The sequence below is a fragment of the Apodemus sylvaticus genome, chromosome 7, assembly GCF_947179515.1.
Source record: "Apodemus sylvaticus chromosome 7, mApoSyl1.1, whole genome shotgun sequence".
In the NCBI taxonomy this organism is placed as follows: Eukaryota; Metazoa; Chordata; class Mammalia; order Rodentia; family Muridae; genus Apodemus; species Apodemus sylvaticus.
In genome coordinates, this window is record NC_067478.1 from 68165854 (window position 1) to 68180025 (window position 14172).

At 46.1% G+C, this 14172-nt stretch overlaps 1 protein-coding gene across 2 annotated transcripts in view; it reads right to left on the reverse strand.

Moving 5' to 3' along the window:
- Positions 1-3617: 3617 nt before the first annotated feature.
- The window catches only part of Uaca (uveal autoantigen with coiled-coil domains and ankyrin repeats), an 88150-nt gene continuing 77595 nt past the window's right edge, over positions 3618-14172 (reverse strand). For both annotated transcript variants that reach the window (XM_052188129.1, XM_052188130.1), the window contains exons 16-19: positions 11210-13918; positions 9593-9745; positions 7332-7397; positions 3618-3801 (exon numbers count right to left, since the gene is read on the reverse strand). In XM_052188129.1, coding sequence (XP_052044089.1) covers positions 3730-3801; positions 7332-7397; positions 9593-9745; positions 11210-13918 — 3000 coding nt within the window. In that variant the 3' untranslated portion in view covers positions 3618-3729. The remainder of the gene's footprint in view (positions 3802-7331; positions 7398-9592; positions 9746-11209; positions 13919-14172) is intronic.

Genomic DNA, 14172 nt, shown 5'->3' on the forward strand with positions numbered 1-14172 from the left:
TATGTGTAACCATGTGCATGCCTGGAGCCTTCAGAGACCCAACGAGCGTAGTGGAGCTACAGGTAGATGTGAGTCACCTCACAGGGATGATCTGGGACCAAACCATTTCCCCGGCCCCTCTGGCTCAAGCTTAATAGATAACTCTTAATTCTGACAGCAGGTAAATAAGAATGAGCTTGCTTGATGAGTAGGACCAATCAATCAATCAATCAATCAATTAAACAAACAAACAAACAAACAAAAAAACCCTGATTGGAGAATAAAGGATCACATCCCTGCTAGAATTCCCAGAATCTAGCTGGGGAGATGGCTCAGCGGTTAAGAGCACTGACTGCTCTTCCAGAGGTCCTGAGTTCAGCAACCACATGGTAGCTCACAACCATCTGTAATGGGACCTGATGCCTTCTTCTGGTGCGTGTCTAAAGACAGTGACAGTATACAGATATAAATTAAAAAAAAAATTTTTTTTTAAAAAAAGAATTCAGCAACTTTCCCAGAGACCTTGCAGATCCTTAGATGACAACTGGTCACTTCAGGTCTCACAGTCTTTCTGAACATAAAACAGAAAGACAAGTGTCCATGATCTATGCTCTACTGACTTCTAACTAAAAGGCCTTTATCACCAATGCTTTAAATGTGATCTCGGCCTGGCATGTCCAGAGGTGAGTGGGTGACAATAGGACTAGCCTAAGAGGGTCTCAGACAGCTGACCAAAATGAGCATCATCTTCCATATCTGAGACCCTGTCAGTGTTTACTCCAAATTCTCCAAAGACAAGAAATGAACTTAACTTTCAAGTCTTCTATAAGGCAACTCAAAGGAATTCTAAAGAAGAGTTTTTGACAGGTGAAGACAAAATTCAGGGGATGGACACACATGCTGATCTTGCAGGGGACTTCAGCTATTCCCAGAACCTGTGTCAAGAAGCTCACAACCACTTGTCACTCCAGCTCCAGGGGATCTGATGCCCTCCTCTGGCCTCCATGGGCACTGCACTCATATGCACATACACAAAAATTAAAAAAAAACATAAAAACACAAATAAAATATGCATAATGTTACTTCCCTAACTACCAAGGAGAACATGGCTCAGACCATAAGTATTCAGTTCAGAGCATCAATCTGTTGGACTGCAATATGTTGGCCAAAAATCTTAAAAAAAGAATATAGGACAAATGACAATACTAAACAACTTAAGGAAGCAGATGTCCCTTGTGTAAACTTTATGTGCCAGCCTCAAGAATTCCAAGGAACTCAATCCGACTTTTCATTGTTTATACACTAAAGTGGAACATGCTGACTTAAAAAGAACGAAGCCCTGCCACCTGCAGGGAAATGCATACAACTGAGGTCACTAGATTAAGCTACTAGGTGAATCTCAGAAAGACAGAGAGCACCTGTTTCCTCTCAATTGAGGTTCCCAGACTTTACAGAGACATAAAATCATAGGCGTTCTGAAATCAGAAAACACATTATCCAGGGAATAAGGGAGATTGGTGTGGTTTGGATATCAGGGTATGGGATGAGTATGCTTAAAATTTATTATGTACTGGCATGGACATGCTCTTATGTAACCCGTATTAAAACATACTTTTTCAAAAAAAAGAAATATGATGGCATACCCCTAGTGTGAGTGGTGATTTTTCCAACTGTATTCTATAAAGATAGGATTTAAAACAAAACAAAACAAAACTTGGTTCAGCACACTCAAGGATTATTAAGGCACAGTTTGCAATGGAAGAAAACCCAGGGGCCAGGAAGATGGCTCAGTAGTACAGCATGTGCCACACATGTGTCATGTATGTGTTAAGAGCAAAGTTCAGATCCCCAGAACCAACTGATAAATGCCAGACAGGTATACTGGCCACCTGTAACCCCAGCACCAAGGAGGCAGAGACGGGATCCTCAGGGCAAGCTGGCTCACAATCCAGCTGATTCTCAAGCTCTAGGTTCAATTGAGAGTCCCTGCTTCAACAGATGACGTGGTGAGCAATAGAAAAAGATACCCAACATCAACTCAGAGACTGTACACGTGCACATAACTGTGCGCGCACACACATACACACCCAGATACACAACAAATATACATATACACACTACACACACACACAAGCTCAGCTGAAATGATCCGCTTGTGAAATTACTTGCTAACCTTCAAATTGGAGATTTTTTTAGTGTGAATTGTAAACAGAATATGAATCAAAATAAAAATATAAATTGTCCTTAGTAAGATGCAGTAAGTAGAAATAGCTTGTTAGGAAATTTGCCACAAAATATACCCAGCTCCCTTATCTTCTTGCTCTCTTTATTCTGGAAGGGTTACTGATTGTGGCACTGTTGTCTAAAACTTCAAGACGGTTCCCCAAATCACTAATGCTAATTTTGCAGGAAATGTGTGTCTCCCATTATTAATCCCATTCAGACGATGCTTCTACAAATAAGTGTGAGACATTTGGAGGACGCGTGTAGAATGAGTGTGTTTGATTACAACAGTTGCAAACGTCAAAGCGATTGCTCCCATTTTAAAGACGATGGGGAGAAAGGCCAGCCTGAGTAAGGCAAGGTGGAAGCTCTGCTGTGGAGACCAGGAGGCAAGCCTCTCACTAGTCCTCCACTGTCCCACTCCCACCTGCTCCTGGGCTGTGTAAACTAGCACTGCAAAACACAAACGAAAAGAAATCTACTTGAAAAGGTATTAGCATTAAGAAGAACAACAGAGGCAAAGCACTCGTTAGGTGGCTCGACAGAGATGCACTTGGCCAGCTCCTGCAAAGCTTAAGTAAGTAAGGCTTAAGGATCACAGGAAGAAAAATATGACTTGTTTGTAAGTACATGTGTGCACACGGGTGAGTGTGCATGTGTGGGTCAGAGGCTGATACCGGCATCTTTGTCAACTTCTTCCCATCTCACTTTTTGAGGCAGCGTCTCTTCCTGAATCTGCAGCTCACTGATTTGGCGAGACTGGACAGCCTGTGAGGCTCAGAGAGTCTGCTGTGCCTGCCTCCTTGACTAGGATTACAGGGGCACGCTGTTACACTTGGGGGTGGGGATCTGGGTCCTGGGGATTGAGTTCAGTTGCTCATGCTTGCCTAGGAATCACTTTCCTCACTGAGACATATCCTCATCCTCTAGAAGGTCTTTTGATCCATTTAAAAGTAGCTATCAGCTAAATCAAGTTCTCCAAAATCAATCTTTCAAGGCTATTTCAGCCTAAACGCCTTTTTTATGGACCCATTCAGATGTCTCATATTTTAACATGGACTCAACTATTTTTAAAATGTAGTTTTAAAAAGTAGAATTACAAGGACATGGTAGTGCATGCCTTTAATCCCAGCATTTAGCATTCAGAAGCAGGTGGTTCTCTGTGAGTTCAAGGCCAGTCTGGTCTAAAGTGAGTTCCAGGATGGCCAGGGTTATAAAGGCAAACCCTGTCTTAAAAGACTAAACAGAAAATAAAAAGGAATAAAAATTAAACAGTACAAATAAAAAAAGCTATAGTTGAGGTGAGCCAAGGTCTATACTGTTTGCCATGGTGTGAAATGGACATACATAGAACATCAGCTTTAAATCCATGGAAAACTCTGTGACACACTCATCTCAGAAAAATAAGACTCAACAACAGAACAAAATATAGTTTATTTTACTGATACTATCAGAATAAGGCCCAGAGCCAGAGAGTTGCACCCAGAATGCATAGCACCAGCAGGACAGGCTCCAGGTCAGCTGATGCTAGCACACGAGGCCTTGTCGCATCTGTATGATCTGCAGTAAGGCTGCCTGCACATCTTCATCCATGTGACCCTGGAGAGAAGGAAGAGGACACGTGTCATCTTAACTCCAAAGGTGAGGCCTTTATCCCCGGCTCACCTCAGCATTGTAAGAGTACCCCACAGGAACTCTACCATGTAAATAAAGGCATCAAGACACAAGGCCTAAGTACTCAGGAGGGGCTCTTAACACTTACGACAGGAAAAACCAACGGGCAACAATGGCCTCTGCAGTAAGTAAGCTACCTGAACATTTCCCATGGCTGTTGTGGTGTGTGGTGTGTGTGTGTGTGTGGGGGGTGGGCATCCCTACCCAGCTTGCCCAGGGCCTGTCAGCTGGGCTTTGAGACAGGCTGCCACACCCACTCAGCACTTCCTTGGTGCTGGGGATCTGAGCTCTGCCCTCAAGCTTGAAGGAAAACTGCTTTGCCCACTCAGCCATCTCTCTGCCCCCCTCCCTTTGAGGAGAAAAGTGACTAAGGAAAAAAATTCCCAAACTCATAATGTTACATAAGCAGGATGACACATCCCTGCAGTGCATCTTCTCACTCAGTGCCACAGCAATCCTCCTCCAGAGCCAGGTGACTGCTCACGTTTATGTAATATCCATTATACAGACATATTAAATGTCCTTGCCTCTTCCCTAATGTCAGACATTTAATATATGTGTATATATCTATATAGATATATACACACACATACATATACATATACATACATATATATATATCTTTATAGCCAGGCACTTGGAGAAGAAGTAGCTGGCTCAAGAGATGGGCTCATCACTGGATATAACGGTGAATGACTATAATGCCAGAACTTAGGAAATAGAGGCAGGAAGATCAGGAATTCAAGGGTTCCCTGGACTACATGAGACCAGTCTCAAAAAAGCAAGACACAGTAACAAAAAGCCAGCTCAATATTTGAATTTTCAAAGGACTACAACATTTTCCTTATTAGAAATAACAACTTAACATTTCCACCAAACTGGGTATAAAAGACCCATTTTCCAAACACTTGGCCAAAACTATAGGTAATAGAAGGTACCTCTTATATACTGGCATCTCTCCTGCTGCAGAGTTGAGTGTGTAAATCATTTATATTTTAAAAGAAAACACTTAAAAGTTTTGAAGTAGGAGCTGGAGAGATGGCTCAGTGTGTAGGAGTGGTTGCTCTGCAGATGTGAGGCCCAGGTTTGAATTCCTAGCACCCATATAAAAGCTCTGGGAAAAGCTGTATGAACCTACAACCGGCTCTGCAGAGTGGAGACAGGGGATCCCAAGAGCTCTCTGGTTGACCAGCCTAGCTGAACTGTGAGCTTCGGGCTCAGTGCAGACTATGCCTCAAGGCAATGAGGCAGACAGCAGAGTGACGAGGACACTCAGTGTCCTGTCCTGGCCTCCACATGCACCTGCAAACTCATGTGTGTGCAACACACACTCACACACACAGTCATACACAGACTCAGTCATACACACACACACACACACACACACACACACACACAGTCATACACAGACTCAGTCATACACACACACACACACACACATACACACACTCACACACACAGTCATACACAGACTCAGTCATACACACACACACACACACACACTCACACACACAGTCATACACAGACTCAGTCATACACACACACACACACACACACACACACACTCACACACACAGTCATACACAGACTCAGTCATACACACACACACACACACACACATACACACACACACTTTTAAGTAGTAGGGTTAAGCAGATACAAATCTGTGGCAGGCTTACACACTTCTACTCTCTTCTTTATTATTAATTTATTACTGGAGCATCTGAATAAGTTTTGGCAGGACACATCTATGAATATAAAAAGTTTTGCCCCCCAAATCTGTTTTTACAGCAGCAGGGTGTTTAAATTTCCAATGTTAGCCACAGTTGACTACACTGGATCCATGGTTAACTGTACGACACCAGACGGCAAGTCGTCTTCAGATGCCAAGTGCTGCTGTCGCTTCATTAGGACTCGGCAGGAAACAATTTTAGATCTCAGAAGGGCACATTATACAAAGTGCAAAGGTCTCAGGAGCTGTTGTGGTGTTTTGTTCTGCCCCCTCTGGCCAAGACTAGGATGTTTCTCATCCTTTCTAGTATCACGCTTCTGTGTATCTGTGTGTATGTGTGTGTGTGTACGTGTCTGTGTGTAGACATGTGCACACATGAGTGTGTGCATGTGCAAGTGTGCAAAAGACATCAGGTGTCTGGCTTTCCCACGCTCTGCCTTATTCCCTGAGATAGTATCTCTTGCTGAACCTAAGGCTGGGTTGGTGGCACGCCTCAGCGATCTTGTTCCTGCCGCCCTGGGAGCTGCGGTCACTGGCACTCAGGCAGCCAGGTCTGTCTCTTTCCATGGGTTCTGGGATCAGAACCCAGGTCCCATGTTTGGCAGCATGTGCTTTAGCCACTGAGCCTTCTCTGCAGCCTGATCTGAGCTGTTCTGTCCTCTCATAAACATCCTGTTCTGTTGCCCACTGACAGCTCTAATAACTGAATAATCTTTCAGAGCTCAGCAAACATCCTGCCCATTCACAGGGCAGCAGGGAGCACCCTTCCCACCGTCCCTCTTTTTAGAGTCCCCTCCAACCCTATAGGAAAAATAGACTAGTGATTTTAAGAATCTGATGTCAGAAAGTATGTTTACTATTTAATTGAGTTCTCTTTTTAAAAAAATCATGTTCCTTTGAAATTTGCTGCCTTCCCTCCTTGCTGCTGTTTTGTTTTAACAGAATAGTGTGGCTAACACATCTCAAAGCCAAATAGCTTTTAGTATCCCTCACTCGGGATGCCAACATTGTCTCTTTCAGTACATCTTCCTGCACAATCTATTCTGAGGATGCGGGAGACTGCGCATGGCTGCCACAGAGCAGGAATGGCCAATCTCTCACACCCTAAACATTTTCTTAGCATATTTCTTTTCCAGGCTTTCTCAGGACAACACAGAAGAGGAGGATTGTCAGTCTTCTGCTTCTCTGAGTTTAAGGCTCCATCAGTAAATAACCAATTACAACAGGCCCATTTTCCCTTGAATTCTTATGATTCTGTGCATACCCCCTTTTCCTTTTCTGACATGTCAAGTGTTCGCTACTTCAAAGAACCCCCTCCCAAGTCACCAGGAAGCATATGCAGCCCCCTCTACCCACGCTCTTTCTCCCCCCATCCCCCACCTCCCCTGCTGACAGCCACGTGTGATGTCAAGGCATTATCCCAGCTAGTGACACTGTTAACGTGAGCTGCCGTAGTGTGTTGCCAAACTGTCTAGCGGATGAATGGCAAGCAGATGGAGACAACACTAAATTTAAGATGTTGTGTTGCTGTATAGCTTTGTAAATTGTTCTGGGAGATATGCAAGCCATGATTAAAAGAAACACAATTATTTTTAAATAAGCATATGGGCTAGAGCAACTTCAAATGTCAATTACATGCATGTAAGTTTATTCAAAAAATAAAAACAGTATTTCATTTTTCCCTAAAATGAATAGTCTTTTCCAAAGATACAGTTGTTCCTACCTGTGCGGCACTGAGGAGGTGTGTCCGATAGATAGCGATGACTTCCTGGTGCTGTCTGTCAGCATCCTAGAGCCGTGGGAAGGTAGACAGAGGAGAACGTTAGCACCCATGTGTGCAAGACCAGGAGACTTGTAGCAGTGAGTGTGAGACCTCCTGCTGCAGACTGGCAGGTTATTAAAGGGCTCCTGCCACACTTAGAACAGAAGCGCGGATGCTGAATCACCCATGATGGAGCCGGTGTAAGGTTTTGCCTAAGACATATTCATGTTCCCGGGAAAGCAATGCCATTTACTCCAAGTCACAGGGGATCGCAGTGTGTGTCTGTGTCTAGGTAAAGCCCACAGAGGCCAAAGGTATCACATTCCCTGGGATGGAGTTATGGGTGGCTGTGAGCTGCCCAATGTGGGCTCCAGGAACTGAACTTGAGTTCTCCGCAAGAGCAGTATATACTTCTAACTGTTGATCCATCTCTCAAGTCCAGGTCTTAAAATAAAAAACAAAACAACAAAAAAGGTGTTGTTGTTGCTATTTTAATTATCATGAATTTTATTTTACTGTAGGAGGAAATGAATGCAAATGTGGAAGCATGTGGGCACACACAGAGACTTAAAATAATAAAAATAATAGTTTTTAAAAAGACATGGCTTTTGCTGTTTGGACTCTGAAGACCAAGCTGATAAGCGTGGATTCTCTCTCATATATAAGGAGACATCCCCCTAGAGTCTCTGAGCCAGCACTGACAAAAAGGGAAGAGCTAGCTCAGTCCTGGACCCCTAGAATGTGACACTAGAAGACGTTCTCCCCTCCCACCCCACCTTTAAGGGCCTTCCTTGGTTGTCAGGTTTGTACACCAAGTGCTGTTCCCTGCGGCGCCACCTCCCAGAACCTCTGCTCTTGGTGCCTCTCACAGGTGTGCACTACTGTGCCCACCAGGCCTGCCTTCTGTCATCCCTGGTCACGGTGGCTACACCCACCTCTGTGGGTCTTTCCATACTATTTTTGTGGCCTGGAAGATCCTCTACCTCCCTTTCGCCCACACACTCAGGCCAAGTTCTTTCTTCCTTCTTCAGAACCAGTTCCCAATCGATGCTAACCTTTCCCAGACTCTGCGTGTTAGAAATAGTTCCTAGTCACCACTACCCATAGTTAAGAGGTGATTAGGTTCAATATTGATGACATTGTTAATGTCATCCTCACAGGCTTCTTCCTGCCAGAATGGGGTCTTTGTGAGCAGTGGGCTTTTCCCCTCTTGCTCTTGCTTTCCCGTGTGACAGCTTCTGCCATGTTGTGACACAGCCAGGTTTTCACCAGATGCAACCCCTATAGAACCATGCATCTCCTTAAACTACCCTGCTCTGCAGAACGGTGATGGAGGCACAGTTCAGAGAAAACAACAGGATGCTTACTGGAGTGGCAGACATTAGGCATGAAATAAATGACACTATCATACTATAAGTAGTAGTAATGTTAAGTAAAGATCATAGAGTGTGAAGTCAGCTTCAAGTGCATTTCAACTTCATTGAAGCTACACCCACACACACCCCCATACACACATATTCACACACATAACATACATACACTCACACTCACATATACTCACAAATACATACATACTCACGGACGTATATACATATAACACACTCACACACTCATATACACACCCACTCACATACAACACACACTCATTCACACACTCATATACACTCACATTCACATACACACTCACAAATATACTCACTCAGACACACAACACACACTCTCATACATTCACACACACAAATATACATACTCATAGACACATATACACAAAACACACACCCATACACACACACTCGCACAACTCACACACAGATACACATACTTATGAACACATATACATACAAGCACTCACACATACACTCACACACACTTGCTTACATACTCACTCACACACATAACATACACATTCCCACACAACACATACCCATAGACACATACACACATAACACACTCACACACACTCACATATACATAACACACTTACAAACACATACACTCACACACTCATGGGCACATACACTCACAAACTCATACTCACTCATACACACACTTTCTCATACACACACTCACACATACATACTCACACACATATGTTCATTCACACACATTCACACATACACACTCTCTCTCTCACACACACACACACACACACACACACACACACACACATACACACTAGCCTCACTCTGCCGGCCCCACCCCTCAGTGTCCTGGCTACTCACAGCCAGCTGCTGCTGCAGGTCCCTCACTCGCTGCTGCAGGGTGTCCACCAGCTGGCTCTGCCGCTTGGTGGGGCTGCCACTGCTGTAGGTGAGCTGCGAAAGCCCGTTGAGTGCCTGCTTTAGTCTTTCGACATCATTCAGAAGTTCAGTTATCTTTTGAGAGACAGAGAGAAATTGTAGGAAAACATACACCATCATTGCAGATGAAAATCCTTACACAGAAATCACTCCTCACTTGAGACATGAACTTTAAACAGCCGGTAAGATGCTGCCAAGACTCTACCAACAGAATACACAGCATACTAGTTGTATAATTTCTTGGACTTAATTCCAGTAAATTTCTTCCAAAGGCAACACCAAATTGAGAATAAACATCATGAATGTCCTAAGACTGGAGCAGAAGCTTAGTTTTCTCTGAGCATGAAAGGGCCTCTGATGTGTGGAACACTGCAAAGGGGTTTCATTAGACGGAGCGGGAAAACTAAAAAAGCTTGGCTCATGTGCACACAGGATTAACTGATGTGCTTTCTTCTCATCAAGGGTCGGATTATTTATTCAAATGAGTTTTTTAAATTTATTTGTATGTGTCTGTGTGTATGGGGTCCTCCCCACTGCAGAACTGGAGTGAAAGGTTGTTGTGTGCTGACCCAAACATCAGCGCTAAGTCTTCTGGAAGAGCAACCAGCAAGTGCTTTTAGCCGCTAAGCCGCCTCTGCGGTCCCAGGAGTTGTGCCCGTTTAATAACTGGCAGTGTGCATAAGTAGATGCCGGAATCAGCATCACAATGATGTGTTACTGCATCCTAACAACCTTGCACATAAGCCGAGCGAGCGGATTTAAATGCTAGATCTTACGGGAAGACGTGCTGCCGGGGAGGGCTGAGGCTGAGGCTGCTTTTACTCATTCCAAATTTCCCCAGCGCATACAGGCCATTTCATAATTACTTAGTGAATGCATTAAGCTATGATCAGTCTTCATTTTTCATTTCCATGGTACAAACTAGGCATCTAACAGCTTCAAAAATATTATTGCGTACAGTATTCTGTAAAACTGGGCCATAAGGAAGAAAACCAAGAGGGAAAGATAAATTAAAAATCCTGCTCCTAAAATGTTTTAATTTGACGAATGGCAAAGCTAAAATGAACCTGCAGTTTGGGAGGAACTATTGGTTATAGGCTGGACTGGCCACTGAGGGCTGCAGGGTAAAGGTGAAGGGTTAAAGGCGAAGGGTTAAAGGTGCACAGAAGAGCAGAAAAAGGACCAAACATCCCAGACCTTTTGTAGAGAGAGTGCGTGTGACCTGGGCTCGGTGTGCTGGTGTAGGTGAGTAGGGAGATGGAGTCTGGATGCGCCCCAGTGACTCTGACTTCTAGCAGTCAGAAGTCCACAAGATTCCGACTCCTCGCTACAAGAAAGGGAACCTTAGTCTCCCCTTTGTCCCTCACTGTCAGCTGAGGGAACAGACAGAAGAAATGCCTTTGATTTTTCTGCTTCAATTTAGAATTTCCTGACACACTTGTCATCAAACTGGAAGGTGGCGCTTCACGCTAAGGGTCGCAGCCCCACACGAAGGGTTCCTCAACACAGCCTCGCGCTCTGCATCTGCATCGGGCCTACCTTGTTATCCTTCGCTTCAATCTGTTTGGCGGACTCCTGTATCCTCTGCTGCAGTTCCATGACTGTTGTCAGGGACTTGTCACACCGCTCCTTCTGATCCTTGATCTCCTGCTCGATGCTGAGATGGAGCAGTTCCTTCTCGTCCTTGGCAGAGAACTTCTCCTCACACACTTGGTCATACTTCCTGTTCAGACTGGCCAGTTTGTCGTTTAAGGTGGAAATCTGGGTCTCCAAGTCATTCTTGGTGGCTTTATATTTTGACACGTCGACGACCTCTCTGGTCTCTAAGGTCTTCAGCGCCTGTCTGGTGTTCCGAACCTCGGTCTGCAGTTTGGAGACCTCCTCGGCTTTCTTCTGGCTCTCCTCTTCCTTTTCCCTCAGGCTGGCTCTCATGAGTCCAACCTCTTTCTCGAAGGCTTCCTTCAGCTGCAGGTGATCCGCCAGGGTCACGGAGGAGTTCTTCTGATTCTCCAGCAGCTGCTGAAGCTGGCTCACCGTCTGCTGCTCGCCCTCCAGACACCGCTGCTTGCTCCTCAGCTCCTCCTTCAGCTGCTCGATGGTGCCGTTGAGAGATGTTTTTAGAGCCTCCACCTGCTCCAGTGGGACCGGCTGTTTCTGCAGAAGATTCTGGGCGGCAAGGATCTCGGCGGTCTGCTTGGCCCTCTCCTCCACCAGCGTCTCTCTCTCGCTCTTCACATCACTGTACTTCTGGGACAGGGCGCTCAGCTGCTTGCTGAGTTCCTCTGTTTTCCCGCTCAGCGTTCTTTCTGCTTCCCTGGCCTCTTCCAGAAGAACATTCCTAGCCTGCAGCTCCTTCTGGAGGGCAGCCAGGTCCTTCCTCAGCCTCTCGTTCTCTTGCTTGCCCTTCCTGGCCTCTTCATCCCTCAGGCGACACTTGTGCGTCTGCTCGGACAGCTGCTCCTTCAGCCCTTTCTCTGTGGCCTTGAACTTGCGCTCACACTCTTCCAAGTGGGCGAGGGGAGCGTACTTCAGCTTGATGCATTCTTGGATGGTGTCAAGCTCCTTTTTCTGGGCCTTGATTTCAGCATGCAGCGTGACGATCTCTTCCTGGCCCTGGCGGTAGTCGACCAGGATGGCAGTGTTGGCATCCTGCGCCTCCTTCAGACTCTGGCTCACCGTGCTCATCTTTCTTGAGTGCTCCTCCAGGCTCACATAGTCAGCCTTCATCTGATTCTGAACGTTCTCCAGGTTCCTCCTCAACACTTCATTCTCGTCTCTTAGTTTTGAAAATTCCTGGCTCGTGTCGTCAAACCTTTTCTTCGCATCCAGTAAGGCTCTGTTGGTTTTCTCCAACGTGCTGTTCAGGGAGGCCTTCACCTCCTCGTGGGTTTGGGCAGGCACATACTGGCTACTCAGAGTCTTTTTCAAGCTGGTGTTTTCGGACATAAGTGCACGTATTTTCTCCTGACCCTCACCACATTTTTTATTAAGCTCAGACAGCTGCTTTTTCAGTTCCGCGATATTGGATTTCAGACCCATTAGCTCCTTTTCATGTTTCTCGGGAGCTACAAACACAGCTTCCAGGCGGCTGACATTCTTCGTCAACTTATCGTTCTCCGCCAGCAGTCTCTCTGCTTCCAGCTTCTTCTCCATGTATCTCTGTGTTGCGTCCGAAAGCTTCTTATTCAAATCCTCCACGTTTACGTCATGCGACCTCTTCATCTCCTCGCTGACCCTTAGAGGCACATAGCGCGTTTTCATCTCCACCGTGAGGCTGTGCACCTGCTGGTTGAGAACTCTGTTGTCTGCGTGGAGTTTTTCCACTTCTTTCTGTAGCGTCTGGTTTTTGAGGGTCAGCTCTGACACTTTCTTCCCCAGCTCTCCCGACTTCTGCTCCAGCCTGCTCCTGAGCTGCTCGTGCTCCTCGGGTCTGATGTGCTGGGCCCTCACGTTCTCCAGATCCCTCTTCAGCTGTCGAACTTCCGCCTGAGCGCTTTCGTAGTCCCGCCCCAGCTCCGCCAACCTTTTGGCTTTCTCACTGACGTCATTGGATAGCGAGCTCTTCATGCTTTCGAACTTGTCCGCGGGCACGGCGAGGGCCAGCTTGGCCCCCAGCTCCTTCAGCTGGCCCTCCAGCTCGGCCACCCGCCGCCCCCTCCTGTCCCGCTCCACTTCGCACGTGCTGTACTCCTTCTGCAGTCGCTTGTTCTCTTCTGCCAGCCTGCCCTCGTCTCTCCTGGCCTCTCCTACCAGCAGCTCGCTCTGTTTGATCTGGCTCCGCAGCTTCCCCACCTCGGCTGAAGCGCCTTCATATTTGCCTTTCAAGTCCCTGAGCTGCTCCCTCAGTTCCTCGATGACACGGTGGCTGCCCGTGGCCGCTTCATTGGTCAGGTGCTCTTTGAGGGCGAGGAAGTGGGTCTGCATTTGCTTGACTTTCCCTTCTGACTCGTACATCCGCTTCTGCACATCTTTGAGGGCGTCTTCCAGCTGCTTGATCTGGTCGTCCGAGTCCTCCTTGACTCTCTCGCACTCCAGTGCCAAGGCTTTGCACTCCGCCACCTTGTGAGCCAGTTCGTTTTGGAGCTTCAGTCGGTCCTGTTTCGCCGAGTCACAGAAAGTTCGCATGGCTTCCAACTCTTTCTTTAAAATCTCATTTTCAGAGTATGAGGTCTGACTTGGTAAAGACAACTCCAGAGGCCTTAACATAGACCTGCTCTGCATATGGGGAGGTACGCCCGGTGATGTGCACTGCCGAAAATAAACAAATAAATCAACAAACAAACAAACGACAGAACCTAACGTCACTGTGGTGACTTCTATTTTACAGAGGGCTCTACACGGTATTTACTTCATCAGTAATCAAAAGGTTTTCAGATTAGGAAGATGGGAGAAATGGGAGGAGCAAAAAAAGGGTCAATTTTGGGTAAGAAAAACAGTTCTAGGTAGGATTTCCTTATTACACTCAAAACATCTCGGCAATGAGTTTAAGGCCCTGGGCTCAG